The sequence below is a fragment of the Chaetodon trifascialis genome, chromosome 20, assembly GCF_039877785.1.
Source record: "Chaetodon trifascialis isolate fChaTrf1 chromosome 20, fChaTrf1.hap1, whole genome shotgun sequence".
Lineage (NCBI taxonomy): Eukaryota > Metazoa > Chordata > Actinopteri > Chaetodontiformes > Chaetodontidae > Chaetodon > Chaetodon trifascialis.
This window is the reverse complement of record NC_092075.1, coordinates 5961194-5983592: the sequence shown is the minus strand read 5'-3', so window position 1 is coordinate 5983592 and position 22399 is coordinate 5961194. Positions and strand designations below refer to the sequence as shown.

Below are 22399 nucleotides of genomic sequence, written 5' to 3'. Positions count from 1 at the left end.
TTTAGAAATGTCCATCTTATAGAGGCAATGCAGTGCAGTTTTAAAGTGGTCCTCACAACATTATGCAGCGTCTTGGTGAAAGTGCACTGCTGTTGACGTTGAGAGTCAAAAGCTCTTAGTTGGATGGTGTCCATGGTTACTTCATCGGGCGCTGACGTCTGGACTCAGGTCACGGTGTTAACGCTGGATTACCATGCTGTCTGGAGGCAATTCCTCTGAGTTATTTATGTCCATTCCTCTTTATTGATAGAGAAAAAATGGTAGAACCTGTCAGTGTTTTGTCAGATCTGGGAAAACAGTGTGCTGCATGTGTCACAAAGGATTTAAAAAACTGGGGACAAGGTATCCACCAGGGATGCTTTGACAGGACTTGGAGTGGCCTCCCCAGCATAGAGGTGTAATGGAATGAGCCATAGTGGTGATTGCCAGAAAACACCTCCGCTAATCTTAAAGCGGATTTTTAGATGTCCTGCCCAGGTAGGGTGGACTCTACAGGGGTAAATGGCTGCTGCCATCTTCACCAGTCCCATGAAGAGGCACTTCTATGGGGCAGACATTTATACCTGATGCCCCTTTCAGGACATCTGGGAGGAGGTTTTCTAGAGATGGTCTGGCACCAGCCATAACACAGATCACTGCAGCAGTCCTAGAGGATTTGATCTGATTGAATGTGTGGGGGAGAGTGAAATAGAGGCGGGAGCAGGGATTATCAAAGGCTTAGGGCTTATAGTGCTCTGCACTCAGCCATTCTCCTCTGTGCCACTCTCGCTGATGCAGTGAGAGAAAATGATAGATGGCTATTCCATGGTTGGCAGTCTGGTGACTTTAAAGCCACGAGACAGTTTGTGTGTGTGAGAGGCTTTTTGGACTCATTTAAAGTGGACGAGTCTGGAATCTTAAGATCTAAGTCGCCATGAGGGACCCGTGTCGTATATGTGGTGTTCGGGTGGTGGGAAGCCAATGTCGCTGGATCTTCAGCTCAGCAGCGAAGATGAAGCTACAGGTCATCTTGTCCCATGTGCTGGGCTGGGAGGTGACTCGTGATGGTCGTGGAGAGTTCCTCTGTGGGAAGTGTGTGTTCCAGTTGGAGAAGGTGGTAGAATGTGATGTCAACATCAGCCAGCTGCAGGAGGAACACAACAGTCAGATCCAGAAGCTGCAGGCAGAGAAAGATCACCTGATCCAGTGCATTGTGCACGTCTACAAAAAGAACAACCCAAGCCTGGACAGGAGTGATGGAGAGAGCACCAGCTGGAAGACTCCACTCAGGTCCTGTGGTGTGGGCAGTCCTGATGATGAGGCTGTCTGTCAGCTGGCCTCTGAAGGACAGCAATTCAGGGAGAGTGGAAGTGGTTACACAGAGAATCGCATGAAAAGGTGTGTGAGTCTTGATCAAATTGCCAGTAAAGGGGCACTGCCAGGGCGCTCAGGCCTCAGGAGCAGCAGGCTGGGATCAGCAGCAGGACTTGATGGCTCTATGAAGAGTTTTGGTCTCCGAGGCGTACGCCACCGTTCGCAGAGCATGTACCTGGACCTGGTCCATCGTAAGGGCATGCTGCCTAGATCTGGATTCAAAGGTCGCTCCACATCCTTGCAGTCCCTCAATAGAGACTTTTCCTCAGACACCCCTCCAGATCCTCCACCCAAACTTAAACTCAGAGAGCCCAAGGTCTTTGCTGCCAGACGTGGTGCTGCTGATGACCCAGGAGGAAAGGTTCAGGCCAAAGCGCTGCTCCACAGCTCCTCCAGTCAGCCCTCTGTCATCTCTGACCTGATCCAGCTCCTGCGCTGCATCTCCAAGCAGAAGGTCTCTGCTCCTGCAGGGAGCCACATCCCTGTCCTGAAGACAACAAATCCTGGCCCTCACAACCCCCAAGCCAAGCGCAGACACAGAGAGGCAGAATGGAAGTCTCTGCATGACCTAACAGAGGAATTTGATGATGAATACACTCCTGTGAGAGTGAAGGTAGTTCTTCTCAGTAATCCCAGCTGGGCAACACACTAAAGCAATGGTAACACGCTGTAACAGACAACAGTGTTGCTGTTTAACTTTGCTGGTATTAATACATTTTTTTCCCTTTCCTGTTTTGTGTGTTCTCTGGATTTGCTTAGAAGCAGAGTGAGGTTGGCCGACTCGAGTCCTGCAATAAGCTGCTGACTGAAGAGCTCATCCAGACAAAAAGCACCAATGAGAACCTGACTAAAACACTGGAGGATACTCAGAATCAAAACAAGGTACATGGAGATGGCATTTTGCTCTGTTAAATGTTTTTAATTAGTTTTTAGTTTTTTTGTGTAAGATCACTTCTTTATGTAAACAGAACCTGTTGGGGAAGTTGGAGGAGAAGGAGAATGAACTCGGCTCTGAGAAGAAAAACGCTCTGAAGCGAGACAAAACAATCCAAGGCCTCACTCAGGTCCTCAGAGAAAAGGAAAAGGAGGTAAAGTTCATACTTTATTTTCATCTTTTATTTATTGCTGGGATCATAACAGTTGTTGTTAACTGACAAGACTTCACCTGTCTTTGCTCTCGCTATTCTGTGTTATGCAATGCTCTAACACCAACCTTTCTGTCTGTGTGTTGCATAGATTGCAGAGCTTTGTCATGAGATTGAGGACAGGGATGACGCTTTGGCCAAGGCTAGAGAGGCAGCACATAAAGCCCAACTGCAGAAATACCAGGCATGTACCGCACATTTTATAAAAAGTCAAATTTTAAAGAAACAGGAAAGTGAAGAGAGTGTTTTCATCTCTAACTAATTAACAAATGCACATTGCAGCCACTGTAAAATTAAACTTTGTTGTATATATCCCTCAGGGAGTGGAGGAGCACCAAAATGTGTTAATGGAAAAGCAAACAGAGCTGGCCCAACTCCAGGGGGAACACCATGCCAAGGTGCTTGAAGCCCAAAAGCTACAACGTGCCCTGGACAGGAAGGAGCAAGAGCTGGCTGACTTGCAGCAGGCAAAGGACCAGCTGGAGGTGGAACTAGAGGACCTGCAACAGCAGAAGAAGAAGGGAGACAAGGCCCAGAATGTAAGACTGGTGGAAGACCGCTGTTTTCAAATACAACTGTGTTATTGTCTTCAGAGCAAAGCCATCTGTCACCATTCAGTCATCAGCTTCTGTGCAACAATATTATCATTTTCCCCTCCAGGATCTGACCAATCAGCTCAAAAAGCTGAGTGGTGAGATCGGGGACAGGGAGGCTGCTCTGGAGCAGCAGTACCAGGAGCTGCTGGATCAGACCAAAAGAAAACTGCAGGCACATGAGGTGACCATCCAGCGGCTCACGTCCACTCTGGCTGATAAGGAGCAGCAGCTACAGGTGACACAACAACATTGAACACGTACAGACAAAATGTATTAAATGCTTTTATCAAATCAGCCATTGAATATTTGTATGTAATTGATTTTCTATATTGTTTTTCATCAGGAATACATAAACATGGTGAGAGACTTTGAGCAAAGCAAAAGCCCGGGAGGAAACGACAGCGTGCTTTCTAAGCTGCGGCAAAGGCTGAAAGAAAAGGAGAGGGCTCTGGAGGTGCGCATTCCTTCTGTGTGATCTCACCACAGTGGCTCTAATCTGAGTCTGACGGTCTTCTGTTTGCTCTCTCACAGCAAGCGCTGGATGAGAAGTTTGCTGCCATTGAGGAGAAAGACAATGAGATACACCAGCTGCAGCTGTCTCTGAGGGAGAAAGAAAGGGACCTTGATAGGCTCAATAACTTGCTCTCACACAACGAGGAAACCATCAATGTAAGCCGCTATGACCATGTTTGATTGGGAATTTTTATCAAAAACTGAGGCCACAAATTTGAGAGATTGTGCTTCAGTCCGATGCATCCGTGTGCTCGTTCCTGTTCTTCCAGAGTTTTGACAGTCTGATCAAGGAGAAAGATGTGGAGCTGCAGCATCTTGCAAACACGCTAAAGAACCTGCAGAGAGCCAAGCAAGATGTGGAGGATAACTTGAACAGATCACTGAGGGAGAAGGACTCCATCATCAGCCAGCTACAGCTCTCTTTGGAGGGCAAGACAAAGGATATGGAGGTTAGTTAACAAAGAGCGGCCCCTCCACGCATCCTCTGCTGTATGTTCAGCCATTTTTTAAAATCATTTTGACCCAAGAAGTTTCCATACAGTCAAGCACTTCATCCTTGGATGTGTCTGACTTTTCTCTCTCGTCATTCTTGTTTGTAGGAAATGGCCGAATCAGTGCTGAGCCAGTCGCAGACTCATGCACGTGACCTCGCTGAACAGATGGGACAGAGGTTAAAGGTCACAGAGGCTATGTTGGCTGAGGCTGTGAAGGCAAGGGAAAGGCTGGTCACTGACAATGAGAGTGCTGTGGAAGGACTGCTGGCTACAATCAGCAGCAAGGACCAGCTCCTCAAGGTCAATATTTAACTAAAAAAACATTTTCACTGGTTTCAGTGGGATTACCAAAGGGAAACTTCGCCTTTGTAGCAACAAATAGAACATAGCAAAGAAAGAATAATAACATTAAGAATAAAGTACCATGCAGATGAGAGAGCAGACGGATTAGAATGTATTTTTAAACATGAATTACAGCATGCATGCAGGGTATGCACAATTGAAATGAACAAAAATGTGATTTGTGCAGCAAATTAAAATGACTTTCTACAAAAGTGAATTTACAAATTGACACAGACATAAAACATGCATTGTATTTACACTGACAGATCTACAAAAAGCCATTCATACGTATAGAATGTGGCCAAACACCACTAACTCTCATTACTTAAATCTGTTCTTTCATTTCCCCCAGGAGTCTGCAGAGCACTACAACCGCATGCTGTCTGAGCGCACTCAAGAGATTCAGGAACTGAGGAAGCAGCTGTCTGATAGGCAGCAGCAGCTTGCCACTGCTGAGAAGCAAAGCTCCACAACAGCCCAGGAGGGTTATTTAGAGACCGCAGAGCTCCGAACCCTGCTTGCTGAAAAAGACAGCATCATCAACGTACGTTCCTCCGGGATACAACACAGTTGCTCAACCGTAAAATTTGCTTGGATTAGAAGCCTAACAAGGAGAGGAAATCAAAACTCCCAAGGGGGATAACAGGAATAATATGCCTCTCCTTCTTTCTGGCTTCAAATTACTTGATAGCCTATTTGATAATCTTTGATTTCTGGAGAGATTTCATCATTTACACACGGCTGTGCTGCTGTGTTTGTAATTTTGCAGAAGCTGCTGCAGTGTGGTCAGGAGAGGGACCAGTTTCTGGCAGAGATGAGGCAGAAGGAGGAGCCGGATCGCGTGTTGGAGCTCAGACAAACTATCCAGATCATGCAAGAGAAGCTGGACAAGAGGGAAGGTGAGACATTTTAGACCTTTAAACCCTCTTGCTGGGTATTTATAAGTCAGAGTGAATGTCGGCCCTATGTTTGATTCTATTTTGTCTCCGCTGAAGCTGAGCTATCCAGGAGGAACAGCGAGGATAACGTGGAGAACATTCCTCTCTCCAAGAAGTCTGTCGTCATCCTGAAAAAGGAGCTAGCACAGAAAACTGAGGCACTGAACAAAGCACTGAAGAGGGAGAATGAATTGAAGGTCAGTCGGCTATAAGCATTGCAGTCAGCCCATAATCAGGACTGTCTGCTAACAAGTGTCTTTTATTTTCTTTGTATTTAGATTTCCTTAGCAGAGCTACAGTCATTGTTGTCTGAGCTGGAGGGTCGCAACGAAGGTCAGGCTGCTAATATTGAGTCCCTGACTGCCACTCTGCAGACTAAGGATGAGATTATCAATGTAAGGATTCCCCCATTCACAAAGTCAAACTCTTGTGACGCAATGAAACACCCAGCAGCTTTGAATAAGGAGCTTTGCTTCTGACTGCATTTGAACTCAGCGCCCTCTGCTCCACCGTTTCTCATGTTTTGTTTATGTCTCTGAGCAGGTTCTCCACCAGCGCCTCAGTCAGAGAGGGGACAGTCAGGTTGATCACACCGTGGATCACGTCATTGGCTCTGGCATAGAGAGATCACTTCCTGGGCTCCCCCAGAGAGAGAGAACCATGATTGGTGGAGACAGCCAGCAAGAAGTAAACTTTACCAACCTCTACCCAAATGAAACAACCTATTTTACACTAAATGCCTTGGCATTAAGACCACTGTCCTTACATTTTCTGTCTCCCATAAGGCTTTGCCCAACCTCATAGCCTTGCAACAGGAGCATGACGCTCTGAACAAAGCGCTGAGAGCCGAACAGCAGCTCTACTCCAGCCTGGTCAGGACTGTAAAGGAGCAGGACAGGTAGGGATAATGAGCACGGTAACAAGGAAATCATTGCAATCAGTGAAAATGAAAAGATGATTTTGACGAGGTTAATGTATTTTAAGGACAAACCTCATTCTGTGCGTGTGCGTTTTTTGCAGCGCCCAGCGCCTCCATGCTCTGCAGCTGGAGCTGACAGCAGTGCAGCTCCTCAGGCAGCAGCTTGAGGACAGCATCAAAACTAATGAGGAGCTCAGGGACGACTTGGAGAGAGAGATACACAGAGCCAAACTCAGAGAAGGTGCAGTGCAAACACACTGGGTGGTAAATGACGCTGGGAATGAATGAAAGAAGAGGAAAGGAAATGTTTATCACTCAAGTTCTTAGAAGAGCTAGGAAACTGTAGCTGGGGACTCACAGCTCCAAGGGAAAATACACACATACACAAACACACCTGCTGTCTTTGTCTTGTGTTTCTCTATCCTCACATCCCCTTTTTATCTGTCACTTCATTTAGCATGCACACCTGGCCCCTCCACTCCTCAACTCTGTGCACCTTTATGCTCACTGTTCTTTCTATCATCACCCCCCCATCTGCATGTTTTGTCCATCACAGAGTTGCTACCTGTTTTCTTTGTCACTCTTTAAATGTTTGTCTGCCCTTTCTAAAAAAAAAACAACAAAAAAAACAAACTGAATAAAGGCTGCTGTTGGCCGGTCTTTCCGTCTCACTCTTAACATGCTGTCTGCTTTTTTCTGACTGTCCCATTAAAACATTTGCTTGTTTGTTGGTTTCATCACCTTTCTATCACCCGTCTGGTTTTTAATCCAACCCCATCCGACCATCTGTCACATGAATTAGATTTCATTGCACAAGCATGTCATTTATATAACAACTTAAAAGGTATTAAAAGAGGCATTAAACGTTGTTACACTGCTACACAATCACAAAGTGTCCTACTGCAGAGTAGCTAACCTGAAATAGATCCCACCAAAAAAAATGTCTAATAATACATTTCTTATCTAATGACGTCACATGGTTAATATAATTTAATACAGTTAATGCCTCAGATGTAGTTTGATCGGTGTGCCGCCTTGAGACTGATTAAAAGTGTCACTGTACGCTCAGGTAGTCGCCTAAGCCAAACTACTTCAGTGCCTGTCCACATGCATGTCTGCTCACCTATACATGCACGCTCATCCCCCCGCCCCTGTCTGAAGAGAGCCAGGTGTATAAATAGGTCAGCTGTAAGTAACAGGCTCACATTCACACTGAGTCCAAGATAGATGTAGCTGCAGTAATTACCACTGATTCAATTTCCACATTGCTTGTTCTGCTTATATAATCATTATAATAAACATTCCATGTATTATGTGCATGTCCAGTGTACACAGACACACACAAAAACATATGCTTACTCTATGGTTAATAACACTCTATAATGTAGCTATAAGGATATGTGTTTGTTGACATGTGGTATTTGTTAGCAAGTATAACTTCTCAAATGAGAGGAGGACAGGAGTCAAGTCACCAACTACATTAATAAGCACTTGCGTCTGCTTACAACCTTGTTATAGAGAGTATATAAACATATAATAAATGCCTTATAACAGTTAAGAAATGCTAAATGTGAGGGTTAAAGTAAAGTGTTGCCTTATTTGTCCATATATTTTCCATTGTGTATTTTTCCGTGGCTTCAGATCCCAAACTGCTCTTTAAACACAGCTGCAGCTTTTTGCTAAATTCCACCACCAGCTTACCTGATACAGCTTTGAATTTCAATTGCATTGAGCAGGATGCTTGAAATGCATCATGAAAAAAATCACTTCTTATCAGGGCAGAATATCAGCTGTATTTAGAAGGCACAGGTGTACAGTAGAATTATGCGACTTTGGTATTTGCACCAGTTTTTACTTTGTGGCAGTAAATGCTTTGCCATTTATGAGATTTTACACAGATACATACCGTAAACTATAAATTTCAATTTGATCTCTTGTTTTTCTCCAGAGCTGCATGTCTTCCTATGTAGTATTTGTCCTTTTTGGCTGGTTCTTGCATATATATGTCACCAGTGATTTTATAGTTGTGAAAAACAGTTGCAATATAGAGCAGCTTAATCACCTCTTTCATATAAACTCTTAACTATGTCACAGCCGTTGAATCGATGTTAAATTCGAAACATTCTGACAGTAGAACATTTAACCTATGCAGAAATGTACTGTCTGCGTGTCTGTCCAGGTATGGACCTGATTGATCCTAAAGAACTGGAGAGCATGAGACACCAGCTGGAAGATGCACAGCGCTGGAATGCCTCTCTGCAGGCTCGCTTAGGGGCCATACAGAACCGTGGGGGAGGGGTCGGTGGGACCAATGATGCTGGTAAGAGGAGAAAATTTTCATTTAATATCTTTATCCAGGGTTTTGGTAAATGGGTGGTGTTTTTTTTACGTTTGATTCACATGTTTTCAGGTGACACGTTGAGTTTCATCGGCGATCAGACTTCTTACATGAGTATCTGTGTGGGGGAGGGGCAGGAAGCCAGCTTGTCCCTACTCTCTGCACAGGAGCTCAGACAGAAGGTGAATAATATGTTTGGATCAAAGTCTTTTTCTCTCATGTATATAAGAGTAGACTTTAATTGGTTGGCAAGACGTCATCAAAATATGAATAACAGGAAGACAGTCATGCAAATGGATAAACGTGAGTAATTCTGGGCCTCAGGTGCTGGAGCTGCAGGACTGTGTCAGCAAACTGCAGACTTTGAACAACGAGCTGCAGAACCGGCTGTCAGCATTGGAGAAGTCAGACCATGACGCATACAACCAGGGAGATAAAGACATGGCCAGCAGTAGCCCCTGGAAGCAGGTTAGAGGCCACAAGAGACAGCTGCAAAGTTGTGCTTGGAGTCGAGACGGCAAAGTTTATATCGTAAATCTTCCTGTCATTTATCAGTAAATGTTTGTACAGTTTGTCCACATTTAGCAAATTCTTGATAAATCATGTCTGAGTCACTGTCTAACATCCGCCTGTAGTAGCTCCTTTCTAACCTTTGAACCTACATCTTAACCTCTGCTCTGTCTAGCCTGTTGTTAATGTCTCTCTGCTCTGTTAGCTACCGTACGTCTGACTTTTCTAACAAGTGTGTTTCTTGTCTGTAGTAGCAGATACCCTCTTTTTCTCCTTCACCTTTCCTAATCACTCCCTTTTTTTTTTTTTATCTCTGTGTCCCATGAAATGGTCTCTCTTCACCATGCCACATTAGACACGTCATACCATTCTGCTGTTGCTGTGCAGTGTTTTATGGATTCTGTTCCCTCATTAAGTTTTCTTTTACCGAGCCACGTGTGTCATACTCGCCTCCCATCCCATTACTCTAGCAGCTCGAAAAGATGCAGGAGATGCAGCCCGTGGCTCACAGTAAGAGGACACATCGGTCTGACAAAGAGAGTCAGACAGACATCAGAATAGGACAGGTATGAAGTAGATGATTTATTAAGTTTATGTCAATGTAATGTAAATGCTATGAGGAATTCCTGTTTTATGTATTTTAACTATCTCTTTTTAGATGGTGTCTGGAAAGCTGTTGGTTGATATGAGTGTGGACAGTGGCTTCGACCAGAGTAGAGAGCATGCTCACTCTGGCAACAACGCCTCAGACTCTGAAGAGAAAGATTCAAGGGAGAGGAGTGAGGATGTCATGGCACTTAAAACCCTGCTGACTGATTGTGGGGCCACATCAGTTTCGCATCTTAGGTGGGTCTTCATCTACATCCTACTACTTATTTTCACTCTAACTAACTAAAGAATCAGTTGCCTGAACAGTAAACTAATCACATATCTATTATTGCAGAGAGATGCTGCTCAGACTTGGATCAGAAAATGCAGAGCTGCGGGGTCTCCTGAAGGAACAGAAATCTGCTGAGTGTAAAGAGAAGGAGAGCACGGATGCCTCGGGGAACAGCAGTGATGGACAGGCTGAATGGAGAAAGAGTGTGGAAGCACTGAAGGCTGAGACGGAAGGTCACGCTATGGGCATCAATCCGTCAAAGGAGTTGTCAGATGAGGAGACCCCTCTCACCACTGAGCTAATTATCAGCACCACAGGGGAGATGGAGAGTCCACAGTCACACCCCAACAGTGCAAAGCTGCATGTCTCAAGGCACGGGGTAAGTTTGGTGTAGGTTTACGAGTATAAAACAGCACCATGTTGCCTTCTCCCTCAAGGCAAGTGTTAATATCTGTTCTGTTTGTTTCAATTGTAGGCTGGAGTCAGATCTCGCCTCCCAGTCCCTGTGAGGCTGAGAGTGGAGGCTAGCAGCAGCAAGCAGTCTGAGCACCTGAAAACTGAAGCACTTCAGCGCCCTCATTTGAATGACGTCTATGGCTCTGACCAGCAACTGCACGCAGGCTCCGACTCCCCCACGTCACCCCAACGCAGCACTTCCCCTTCTTCCACACTCAGAGACCCACACCGTAGCTGCAGTCCAGTTGGGTCGGACAAGGTCTCTGAAGCCACAACAGCGGTGGACGACACCCAGACCGATTCTGCTCTTTTCACTCAGCTGGAGCTTCTCCACCAGGAGTGTCAGGAGAAGGAGGCCCTGATCAACAAGCTAAGCGAGCAGCTAGCTGGCTGGGAAGAGCTCCACACTCAGCTCCAGGAGAAGGACCGCCTCAATCGCCAGTACGTGGAAGCCTTGCAGGCAGCAGAATCCACCATCGCTTACCTGACCGCCTGCAGTCTGGACGGCCAGGGAGGATTTGGGTTGCACGCCAGTTTGTGCACAGGTCCCGGCTCTGTGGGTTCAGATGCTGCCCTCCACAGCAGATGCGCAGAGCTGCAAAAAGCCCTACAGGAGAAGGAGGAGCTGAACAACCAGCTTATAGAGCTTCTTAACATGGCAGAGAAGGCCATCACCTCCCTGGACAGCCAAGAAAAGAATCCAGAAAACAGTGATTTATGTTTGAAGATAGAGACGGCCTTGCAGCAGGTGGACGCATCTTCAAATAGACAGAGCCCAAGAGGTGGTTTTGGAAGCATGGGGGACTCGATGCAGGAGTTGCAACGACATGCAGACTCTTTGCAGGAGGCTCTGTGGGAGCAGAACAGGCTTAATGCTGAGCTGCAGGAAAAACTGAGAGCTGCAGATGCTGCTGCTCAACATGGCTACAGCAGTAACAGTGCTGACCAGAATGATGAATGTTCAAGGCAGGTAACGGCAGAGGCGCTTAAGAGAAATGAATCAAAGGAACACCAAATGGAAACAGGAAGTTCTGATAATGTAATTTTATATCAGGAACTGACCAAAGTCCTACTGAACTGTCTCAATGCAGCAGAGTCTGCCGTCGCCTCTCTGGCAGCACACTGTACAAATACCAGCTCCTTGGCTTCTGGTAGATCATCACAAACCAGCTCTGACCTGCAGATGAATCTAGACAAACTTCAGAGGGCCCTGCAGGAGAGGAAGGAACTGGGAGACCCCACCCAGCCAACCACCAAATCCAGTGGCAATCAGTCCGCTCCTTCATCTGGAACAAAGGGACAACATCACCAAGAGCTCCACAACAATCTCTGCCACCTCTACAAGGCCTTCAGTGATCACTATCAGAGAATCTCCGAACTCCAGGCCTCCCTACAAGAGGAGAAGGGCCGTAGAGAGGAGAGCAAGGAGCACAGGATGGTGCAGGATGCCAAGGGATTACCGCCGAGTGTTCAGGTCCAACTGGAAACTCTCCATAAGGCATTGAGGGAGAAGAAGAAGGCATATAAAAGCCTGGAGGAGAAACTGGCCACTGCTCTCACCAACACACCCTCCCCTGAGACTGCACGAATGGGTAAGATTACACATGCTGACCTGTTTGCTACTAATTGATCCTCAATCACCATTATTGGGGAGAGAGGACATGCTGTACACGTGAAATGATTTCTTCCTAACTCGACACATATTGCCTCCAATGCCAGCTCTGGAGCAGGATGACAAAGGCGTGCAGGTGGATTTGCAGGACCTGGGTTACGAAACCAGTGGCAAGAGTGAGAACGATAGGGAAGAGAGCAGTAGCACAGGTAGACAGCCGGACAGACAGTGCATGTCTGTCTGCTGAATGGACACTAATCTCAATGTGGATAGATCTCTCTATACTATGTCTGCATGAGGAGTGAACAAAGGCAACTGTAACACACTGTCTCTTACCTTGACGAATGTTTTCTCTTTGGGTCTCATAACCTCGCACTGTCTACTGGTTTTACTTTGGTTATCTCTCTGCACTATTCCCAAATTCGAATGGGCTGTCAATATACTGCATTGACGAATTCTTGCATGTTTCCACTCTGAAGTTTGGGAATGTCTTTCGAGCACTCATTAACCTTTCACTTTTATTTCTTGTCTTATTTCACAGTCCAGCTATATCTCAAATGATTTATTTCCTCTCATGGCACTATCACCCTTTGTTTTCCACAACTTAATGTTTTCCTCTTCCCTAGTTGATTGTGTGTGTGTCCCTTGTGTTGTCAGATCTAGAGGTCGGTGTGAAACCTAGCTGCAGTGCCTCTAGCCTGCCTTCCCTGCTGAAACACGAGCAGACCACATTCTCCTCTACCGAAAACCTGGACTCCACGTCCAGCACCCCGTACCCTAGCTCCCCAGCTCTCAGCTCAGCCAAGGTATTCAACTTACTTTCGCTAAACCACTCCGTTGAACAAGATGTAACTAGACACAGTGAGTCTGTCAAGCTTTGGATTTCCATCTCTTTTTATTTAAGCCTGTACTAAACCAAAAACACAGCAAGTTTAGGAAATGCATTAAACAGTGTTTGTCTAATTTAATGTACGCCGCAAACATTAGCATGTTCGGCTAACGAGCTTACTGCCGACAATAGTAGCCGAGTGCTACATCCAAGGCAAAGGAACACATTAGTTTACAGTTCAGGACTACCACGTCCACCATGTAGCATTTCACATCTGCCTTGGATGCCACTAATGTGTGAGAGTGTAGGCTAACGTTAGCAGCTCTGCACTTCGTTGAAATTTTCCATACTTGTAATACAGGGACGAACCAGCTTCACACTGTAATAATATTCCAGGAACAATGCTCTTTCTTTTTTCCCCCCTCTACATGCTTCAGCTAGGAACATTAAAAATTCAGAGAGTTTTGAACCAACTCATTGAGCTAAATTTAGCTGAATTAGCCAGCTAGCTACTTACAGTTTATCAAATCTGTCAGTAGAAGCTGATAATTGAATGTTATTAACCGTCTTCTGTCTGTTTTCAGGTCAGTTTGAAAAGCCTGCAGGTCTACGATGAGTACGGTGTTTCTGAGGACCCTCTACAGCTTCAGGGACAAGTCAGAGAGCTGAAGGTCCAGCTGGAAAACCAGACCAAACTCATCCTCCAAATGCAAAGCCTTCTGCGTAGGAACTCTCTCTCCTGTGACCTAGTTGCCAACACCTCTGATCCCTCATCCGTCAGGGATCTAGAGAGGACACAGAGAGAGGACCAAAGCCGAGATCGGAGCTACAGAAGTGGACAGATAAGGGAGAAGAAGGAGGGGGAGAACCAGGCGATGAAGGATAAAACAAGCCATCTGAATATGGAACTGGAAAGAGAGAGGACGCTGAACAGAAGCATGAATGAACAGCTGCAGCAGGCCCGCAGCCGCTCTGCATCACCTGCGAGGTCAGCAGCCTTTTTCACCGCATTATCAGTATTACAACACGGAGTGAAAGCTACACAGTCATTCTGAGGATCAAATCTTGCCTCTAGCTGTTGACCCCCCCGCTTGCCCTCATTCTGTCCTATCCACAGGCTGGACACCCTGGTGCAGTCGCAGGCCAGGGAGCTGTCACAACTGAGGCAGCAGATCAAGGAGAGCCGCAGGCTGGGAGCCCTGCACCGTCGGCAGCTGGAGGAGCTGAGGACAGCCTTCAAGGAGCTGCTGCAGGCCAGCGAAGTCGACTACTACATGGGGGAGGTGGTCAAAGAGCAACTGGACAAGAGCCTAGGCATTCTGGACAGGCTGGAGGGACGGCTGGACAAAGGTAGCTGCTGCCTTGATAAATGCACCTTTTGAGAAATGGTGCTAATCAGAACCACACTGCACAAACACAGTTGATTATTTCATATCATTTGATTCATGATGCAGGACTGTGCCAGAACACACAAAACTCCGGCCAAGACGCATGCATAAAGCATGAAGTTTGGCTCTCTAATTTAACAATTAATCTCAATTTGTAACAGAGCTAAATGCAGGTACCAGCTGTGTTTGATTCATATGAAAACAGAGCGCACCTATTGTGCTTGAAGCCAAGGGAGAGAGAGGGAGGAACACAGACGAGCAGCCAGTCGTAACTGATTTCCACAGACAGGTCCTTGACAGCATCTTTTCCTCTCTCTGCTAGGAGACTGTCATCCGGATAATGAGGATGTGGCAGCTCTGGAACTGTCTCGCAGGTACGTCTCAAACTGTCACACTGCTTTTTGTCGACGTCTTCACTCATTTGCTTGCATTCAGTTCGCCTGCTCATTTGTGGTTGAAAACAAGCAAGCATCTGTAATATTTAGAATTGTCCAATCCATCTTAATGTCGGGTTACTTGTCCTGATACTTTAATGACGGTCAAAGGAATAGTTGGACAGTTTGGAAAACACGCTTGGTTGCTCTTTGGCGGAGTGTTTGACGAGAAGATTGATACCACTGTCACGTCTGTCGTGTAAATATAAGGCTGGAGCCAGCAGCCACAGCGGGAAACAGTCAGCCTGTCGGTCCAGTGGTATCAAAAAAAATTTAACTTTGGTATTTCTGTCAATGCTGTGAATACTTCACTAGTTTTGTCTTTCTTTTGAATAGCTTTCTATTTGTGTCAGGTCATATCACACATGTTACCGTTTGAGATTTGAGAGTCGATAGCTGAGCTATTTTGATGTTTGTCTCGTGACCCCTTTAAACACCTCCCCCCACCTCCACCCAGCTAATTGCCTCATGACCCTGGGCAGTGCCTGTTTTGTTGGTTTTGAATAGCGTCCTGCAGTTGACCTAATTTTTTCTGTGACAACCAAAACATTAAGGTTACAGCGCCCCGAACTGGGTCACTGGTGTTTCTGAGAAATTAGAGGGGAACAACCACACACACATACACACACACTACATGTCAATATTCATCCCTTTATGCCCCTCACAGTTCAAATAATGTCATCTGGAAGGCAAATGAATTCTAATTATGTATTATTAAGCTTTACATAAAAACCCAAGATAACTGTATACTATGTTTAGTTCGATCCTCTGGACAAAATCTGGAACACGTTTTAACACTTATCCAACCATTGGCAGGACGTTAATGATCAGAGAACGTCTAGAGCAGTTTTCCTTTATGTTTGCTTGGGAATAATTGTAGCATTTAAAATACAGTAATGTTGACCTGACTAGTGAATGTTTCACCAGCACTGCTGTATCATTAGATAAGAAATGAAAGCAGCTCACATTCACACACATTATTACTGATGTGGGCAGTCTCGGGGAGCCTCAGCGGGGGTCACAGTTACTGCTGTCCTGTGAGGAGAGCACGACAGATCCTCCTGACAGCCCGGCTAGGATCCAGCAGGAGATAGATAACCTGCGCGTGGAGCTAGAGGGCGAGAGAGAGCTGCTGCAGCAGCACGTCGGCCTTCTCGTCCAGCAAAACCTCAGCCTGGCTGAGTGCACCAGGGAGCAGCTGGACCTGTGAGTGGGTTTGGTCCAGACAGACAGTGTGACGTTTGCTGTGAACTCCCCTCTCATGTTTTCCAGCTGTGTGTTTCTGCTCTGGTTTGGAACGTGTTTTTCTTGACATCTTTTTGGGTGCTCTTCCTTGCGTTGCGCCCTTATCTTCCCTGATTTGCGTTGTTTTGCTCTCCAACTCTCAGCGAGATGATGTGATGGATTAACGGAGCTGTTGGGTCCTCCGTGAGACTAAGTATTAACACAACAAATCCCCCTCCTCTTCCTCCTCCTCCCAGGTTGGCTAAAGAGCTACAGGAGAAGAACCGCATGATCCAGAGTCTGCAGAGCCAGCTGAGAGGCCAAACTCCCAGCAGCCACCACAGCTCTCACTCTGATCTGCACCACTCAGACAGGACCTCCTCCTCCTGCTACAGCAGCCCGGGCACACATGGCGGCAGTCGCGCCCACAGTAAGCACAGAGACACGCTCTCAGAAGCTGCAGATATCTTGATGTGATACTTAACAATGGAATTTATTTGCAATTGGGTGTGAAAGCCAAGTCAAATTATAGTCTTAAGTGTCACAGATGCTGGGCCTTGCCAAGTATAGTGTGTCCCAGACTGCACTGGGATTAACTCCGTTTGCTCCATTAAAAATGCATATTTCTCGCTTTTCTTGCTTTGGTGGTGTATCATTGAGATTACCTGAGTCCTTGTCCAGGCCCCAGCCAGCCTGGACGCAGCCTGTAATGGCACTTATTTTCCACTCAGATCCTTTCTGTGGCAGCGAGGCGTCCTGTGGGACAAAGCATGCCGGCCAAGGGCAGAGCAGGTGTCCGCTTTCAGGCCACCTCCACTTAAAGCTGCATTATTCAGTGGCACCTATCCGGTTCAGCCTTCAAATTGTGTTTCCTTTGGGAAAAGAGACAGTGAAGGCTATGACAGAGATAAGTGAAGCATGTGGATACGTGAGATGTCCTGCAGAGGGGTCCGCAGACCCTAACTCACATTTCCATTACTGCTACAACACTGTGTGGTTGTTGACACTTAACCTGGTTGGCTCCTTTGCGTTGCAGTGGGTCATCTTGTTCTGTTGCTTCCTGTGTTAGATGATGACATTTTGGTTTACCAATTTCAACTATGGAAGGCGGAGAATGCCCTAATTTAGAATTTGAATAATGAGTGATGAGGGCGAACAGACAGGTCTGATGATCTAAAGGGTCTGTCTTTAGACCACAAGAAGTGATGGAGAATATCTGTTTTTTTACCTTAACCTATTAACCTGTTGTTGTCTTCCTGTACATCTTTAGACCAGCGACACCATCCTGATTGGACGGGAGCAGCTGTCCCTCCCACAGGAGCAGCTCAGGAGGAAGGTGTGTCCGGTGGCAGCAGACTGCAGGGCCTGCAGAGGGAGAACGGGTGGCTGCAGGAGCAGCTGAGGAGCAGCGAGGAGCTCAACGCCACCCTGCGCAGTGAACTGGACCTGCATTGCTCAATCATGGCCCAGACCAGCTCCCACCATCAGGAACAGGGTCACAACCAGGACGGATCAGGGCCTCAGATGGACGCAGGAAAAGGAGACGGAGACTTTGGCTCGCAAAAGAACGCAGCTGAACAGCCTCGGACGATCACTTCAGGTAAATATGTGTCTTTTGTGGTTTTGCAGGAGCTTTTCAGAGTCTGGGACAAAATTAACCCTGATGACAGTTTAACAAGAGAAGTTGCATCATGGGAAATGTAGGGTCTGGTGTTTTTGTCGCGATTTCTTCGCCTCTGCTGCTTAGATTTTGGCAATTGCTGTTTCAATCTCTTGTAAGACCTGTTTTTTTCTGTAAATGCGACTCTGAATCCACTTAAATTTAGCTTTGTGCATGTGTGTGTGTGTGTGTCAGACCTGCTGGGGGAGCATCTCCAGGAGATTCGAGCTTTGCGGCAGCGGCTGGAGGAGAGCATTCGCACCAACGACCGTCTCAGGGAGCAGCTGGAGAAGAGACTAGCCGAGGTGGAGAAAGACCCAGGTACACCCCTGATAACATCCACCTGCGTCTGCTTCTCTGTCAGTGTGATTATTAGAGTATTTGTGCCATTATTTGTTGACTTGAAGAGTGTGTGTATTTGCCCACATTCAGCAGCCACCAACATCTTCATCCACGGCAACGAGGAGCAGGGTCAGCTGGCCAATGAGGTGCGATTCCTCTGGGGACAGAACCAGATCCTGAAGGAGCAGCTCAACGTGGGGTCGAGAGGTAAAACACTTGTGTACAAGCTCACTTAAACCTCTAATCAGGAACACATGCACGCTTTCTCAGCCAGTAGACCAGTAGAGGTGGAGAGACAATATTTTTCCAGAGTCACATGTGCCAACTCTCACTGATGAGGCGCTCAGCACTGACTTGCAGATGTTTCATTTTTTATTGCATCCAGACAAGCAGAAGGAGAACGAGAAGCTGCGGGAGACTCTGGCCAGGAGGACGGCCAAACTGGAGCAGAGCAGGAAGGAGAGTGAAGCTCTGAGGCAGGAGAACAGCCGCCTGCAGGAGAGGCTGGAGCTCAGCAGCCAGGAGAACTCCCAACTGCAGGATTCACTGCAGTACAGCAAGGAGGAGCTGCACAGGTACACATGCACGCACACACATGCACACACACATGCACGCTGTCATCACTATTCCTGCTCATGCAACCTGAAACTACACTAGGCCACTAATTACCACACTAACGAGTCATTACTGTTACGATCATTTCATACTATTAGCACACCTCAGACACATGATAGTCATCATTTCGGGGTCTTCCATGAACACACGCGCGTACATGCATCCATGATGGTGTGTGACCTCTTGCTCCGGGTCCCACTGACACAGCTGAGTGAGGCTGACACCTGAAACCTGGAGTCCAGTTTGCTTTCAGATCACTTCTCCTCTCCCTTCACTTATCTCGCCTCCCGAGTGTGTGTTGTTTTGTGTATTTACATACTAGATAAACAAGGCTCATTCTAATTGGTTTTTAGTTTCTTTTTTTTTAAGAGCAGAATGATTTAAAGCAGCTTTTTCACCCAGTTCTTACACTCAGCTGCCAGTTTTTGAAGTACAGTTGATTTAAGCTAATAAATGGTGGAGGTGTTGACTCACTTTGGAGGCTGCGGTTTGTGGTGCTGCCGAATTACGTTGCATCATTCTGGGATGTATTTCTAATGTTTAATGTATCTGCATTAATATAAATGGATTACAGGCTGTTTACAAAACTCCTGTGGGTACAGAAAGTGGAAATGTTATAGAAAGAAAAATTGGAGCCAATGAGAGAAATCCTCAAATTTCTGCAATGGGGGTTAACACAGTTTGAGCTGCACCAGACTTTTTTTATCCCATTGTCACCAATTATTTGGAATACAAAAGAAGCTAAGGAGCCCCACACATACAGTGTATAGATGGGTCCGTATTACTTTAGCAGATAGATATGAATCTTCACTTTTTTGATAGAGTAAGATGCTTTGTTTTAAACCTGTCTTATCATTGAAATTTGATGTGCATTTTGTGCGTGCGTGTGTGTGCGTGTTTCCAGGCTGCAGTGTGAGGTGAAGCTCCAGAGGCAGCAGCTGTCTGACTCCCAGCATCTTCTCCAGTCACTGCGGGTGGAGCTGCAAGTTTCTGAAAAGATCATGACCGAAGCCCAGAAACCAAACGGTACTTTTTTCTTCTTTTTTTTTTACTGTGTTACATAGTCTAAATAACAAGAGCGTGAGACGAGACCGTGTGACTAAGCAGCAGCCATGAATCATCTCAGTTTTACAGTGTTTGAGTTATCATTTTTCCAGCCTGTTTCAGTCACTGTAGCCAAGGCCAGATTTTCTTTTTATGTCTACCTTGGACTTGGGCTTTGTTTTTTTTTCTCCTTTCCAGCTGTGTGTATAATAGTCACAGTGGTTTTATGATTCTCTAAAAGCATCACGCAGAGTAAAAAGCCCTGCACTCTTTGTTTGGGGTACAGATATTAAACACAGATCAACATGACTGCATTTAATGTTTTGTATTGAGAGTCTGCAGAAAGCAAAGAGGAGGAAGGAAAACCAGACCAGTATTTAGCTCAGGGCTGCTGGACTCTCTGCTCCGGTTTGCTTCTCTTCTGGACGTCCATTCTGTAACACTAACGAGGCGTTTCCTTCTCAGCAGAATCCACCGAGGTGACCCAGGAGCCCCCCCCTGCCGCCCCCTCCAGCTCGGTGGACCTGTCCGAGCTGCTGTCGGAGATCAGACACCTGCGACTGCAGCTGGAGAGAAGCATCCAGACCAACACGGCGCTGCGACAGAGGCTGGAGGAGCAGCTGCTCAGAGGACCCAACCGCTCTGAAACCATCAACATCAACTACCTGCTGTCCTCACCGGGTAAACACACGGCGCATGCTAACCACCTGGGACAGATACACATAAGCACACACGCAGGAGTCTGCCTGCTCATGTCTCTGTTGGTTCTGCATTTATCTTAGATGAAGGAGGCAGGTCGCCGGGCCGCGAAGGCTGCGATCCTCTCCGCCACTCATTTCAGAGTCACAATGACCACACCAGCACCCAGCACGGTAAGAAAGCCTCATCAGAAGTGGCATGACGTTTAATTATAGCAGCTGAACACAAGCCCTCATTCGTGTTGGCGTCCAGAGCTGCGCATATGAAAAACTCCTAAATCTTTTTCAGATGAGAAACGCCGCACTCACTCGGAGGTGGACTACGGCTCGGTCACCAGCAGCTCCAGCGACAGCGTCTCCGGCGCTCCTTCCCGCCTGGTGCCGGGCCACCGGATGTGGGCCAGCCGCAACGGCCGGCATATTTTGGGTCTGATTGAGGACTACAACGCCCTCCGCAAGCAGATCTCGGAGGGCCGGAAGCTGTCGCGCAGCATGGACACACAACTGCAGGAGTGTCTGCACGCATTCAGACAGCAGGGCTGCGACAACAAGGTAGTGACCATAACCACGTTTCCACTGCAGACACATTTATGCCACCAGCCTACACAGCTTATCGAGTTTAAGATGCTTTTATTCGCAGTTTTCTGTTCGTTGATCGACAATATTGTGATCTTTGCAGGTGATGGAGCAGCAGCATCTGAAGAGTTTGTCAGGCAGCGTGAGCACCATGCAGCACGTGTTGGAGGAGGCCGGTCGACTGCTCAAACTGGTGTGGAGAGTCTCTTTGCCGGCTGGCAGCACAGCAGGGGACAGCGGCAACAACCAGCAGGTGGACGAGCACAAACACACTCTGTCCACCCGATCCAATGCAGCGTCCACGCAAACTACAACTTAATCTTTTTATCCTCCGTATCAGGATGAGCTGCTGAAAAATGAGATTGCCAGACTGAAGAGCAGGCTGTCACAGCAGGAGAGGATGCTGAGCGGAGCCGTGAAGCGCCTCCGAACAACCAATCAGCTCAAAGAGGGAATGGAGAGAGTCATCATCGATCAGCGTAAGATCGTCTTGTTTCACTCAGTTTATTCTGAGCTGCAGAGACGAGAAGTCAGTTATGAGAAGCTACGTGGATAATTCATTTTTAAGGTCATTTATGAAGCCAAAGTGTTTATTATTGCCTGGTTTTTTTTTTTTTTTGAAAAATTTAATATACTTGTGTTTTGACTGTTGGTCCGAATCCGAAAACAATTTTATGGACTAAATCAGAAAAATATTCATCAGTTTTCAGCTCTTCTGTATACCAATATGTAAATGAATTAAGATAACTGACTTCATATTATTTTTCCAATCTGTCTAGTGTGTCTAACCCACGGAGTCTTGAAGAAGGCCAGGGGGAATTTAGAGGTGAGTTAAAAGAAAAAAAAAGACATGTCCCAGTGATGAAATGTCAAACTAATGTTCTGGTCTGTAGTGGTAAATTCTCCTTCATTGAATCTTCTTTTCCTTCTCATCCTCTGTGAACTATTGGTAGACAAATTACAGTGGCCTGTATGGCCTGAAAGGCCCGTCTGGAGGACCAGGCGAAGGTTAGTGTGGCTGAAGTTCAGGCTTTGAGTGATCTGATGCATGAGATCCTTCAGACTGTTCGTTTGGTTTGGTGCACGAAGACAAGACCAAAATATTGGAACACAGAGCTGCCAGTTTATTGGGTTGTTTAAGCCAAATCTCATCATTGAATAAATCCTACCATTGTGTCTGTTTTGGACATTTTCGTGAGGGTTTAGCTAGCTGTACCTAATAAACTGGACATGTATCATATTGTGCTGGAATGACTGTGTGGAAGAATCTGCTTTTATGATGCATGATAAGCCTTTAAAGGAATATTCAGGGAAATACGCTTATTGGCTTTCTTACAGAGAGTTACACTCCTATAGCTGTTACAACCAGCAGACGGTTAGCTTAGCATACAGACTGGGAACAGCTAGCTGGCTCTGTCCACCTACCAGCGCCCCTACAGATCACTAATTAACATGTGTTAACACGTGTTTGTTAATTTGTACAAAAACCAAAG

The 22399-nt window shown here is 46.4% G+C and overlaps 1 protein-coding gene across 5 annotated transcripts in view; it reads left to right on the top strand.

Annotated features, from left to right (window-relative positions):
- The window catches only part of cdk5rap2 (CDK5 regulatory subunit associated protein 2), a 32212-nt gene that overhangs the window by 8635 nt on the left and 1178 nt on the right, over positions 1 to 22399 (top strand). For 2 of the 5 annotated variants that reach the window (XM_070989822.1, XM_070989824.1), the window contains exons 10-50: positions 2113 to 2235; positions 2322 to 2441; positions 2590 to 2682; positions 2819 to 3037; positions 3159 to 3329; positions 3438 to 3548; positions 3626 to 3763; positions 3877 to 4056; positions 4207 to 4401; positions 4796 to 4987; positions 5213 to 5342; positions 5439 to 5578; positions 5660 to 5776; positions 5925 to 6068; positions 6167 to 6279; positions 6402 to 6541; positions 8480 to 8620; positions 8711 to 8820; positions 8963 to 9106; positions 9619 to 9714; positions 9807 to 9994; positions 10092 to 10407; positions 10504 to 12076; positions 12204 to 12305; positions 12754 to 12902; positions 13510 to 13913; positions 14043 to 14275; positions 14636 to 14687; positions 16229 to 16401; positions 17242 to 17571; positions 17827 to 17952; positions 18064 to 18180; positions 18359 to 18548; positions 19493 to 19614; positions 20098 to 20313; positions 20415 to 20504; positions 20620 to 20882; positions 21010 to 21159; positions 21247 to 21385; positions 21686 to 21732; positions 21860 to 21914. In XM_070989822.1, the coding sequence (XP_070845923.1) occupies positions 2113 to 2235; positions 2322 to 2441; positions 2590 to 2682; positions 2819 to 3037; positions 3159 to 3329; positions 3438 to 3548; positions 3626 to 3763; positions 3877 to 4056; positions 4207 to 4401; positions 4796 to 4987; positions 5213 to 5342; positions 5439 to 5578; positions 5660 to 5776; positions 5925 to 6068; positions 6167 to 6279; positions 6402 to 6541; positions 8480 to 8620; positions 8711 to 8820; positions 8963 to 9106; positions 9619 to 9714; positions 9807 to 9994; positions 10092 to 10407; positions 10504 to 12076; positions 12204 to 12305; positions 12754 to 12902; positions 13510 to 13913; positions 14043 to 14275; positions 14636 to 14687; positions 16229 to 16401; positions 17242 to 17571; positions 17827 to 17952; positions 18064 to 18180; positions 18359 to 18548; positions 19493 to 19614; positions 20098 to 20313; positions 20415 to 20504; positions 20620 to 20882; positions 21010 to 21159; positions 21247 to 21385; positions 21686 to 21732; positions 21860 to 21914 (7852 nt within the window). Of the gene's footprint in view, positions 1 to 793; positions 1967 to 2112; positions 2236 to 2321; positions 2442 to 2589; positions 2683 to 2818; positions 3038 to 3158; positions 3330 to 3437; positions 3549 to 3625; positions 3764 to 3876; positions 4057 to 4206; positions 4402 to 4795; positions 4988 to 5212; positions 5343 to 5438; positions 5579 to 5659; positions 5777 to 5924; positions 6069 to 6166; positions 6280 to 6401; positions 6542 to 8479; positions 8621 to 8710; positions 8821 to 8962; positions 9107 to 9618; positions 9715 to 9806; positions 9995 to 10091; positions 10408 to 10503; positions 12077 to 12203; positions 12306 to 12753; positions 12903 to 13509; positions 13914 to 14042; positions 14276 to 14635; positions 14688 to 16228; positions 16402 to 17241; positions 17572 to 17826; positions 17953 to 18063; positions 18181 to 18358; positions 18549 to 19492; positions 19615 to 20097; positions 20314 to 20414; positions 20505 to 20619; positions 20883 to 21009; positions 21160 to 21246; positions 21386 to 21685; positions 21733 to 21859; positions 21915 to 22399 lie in introns of those variants that run through there. The other 3 variants (XM_070989825.1, XM_070989823.1, XM_070989821.1) reach the window with 3 other exon arrangements.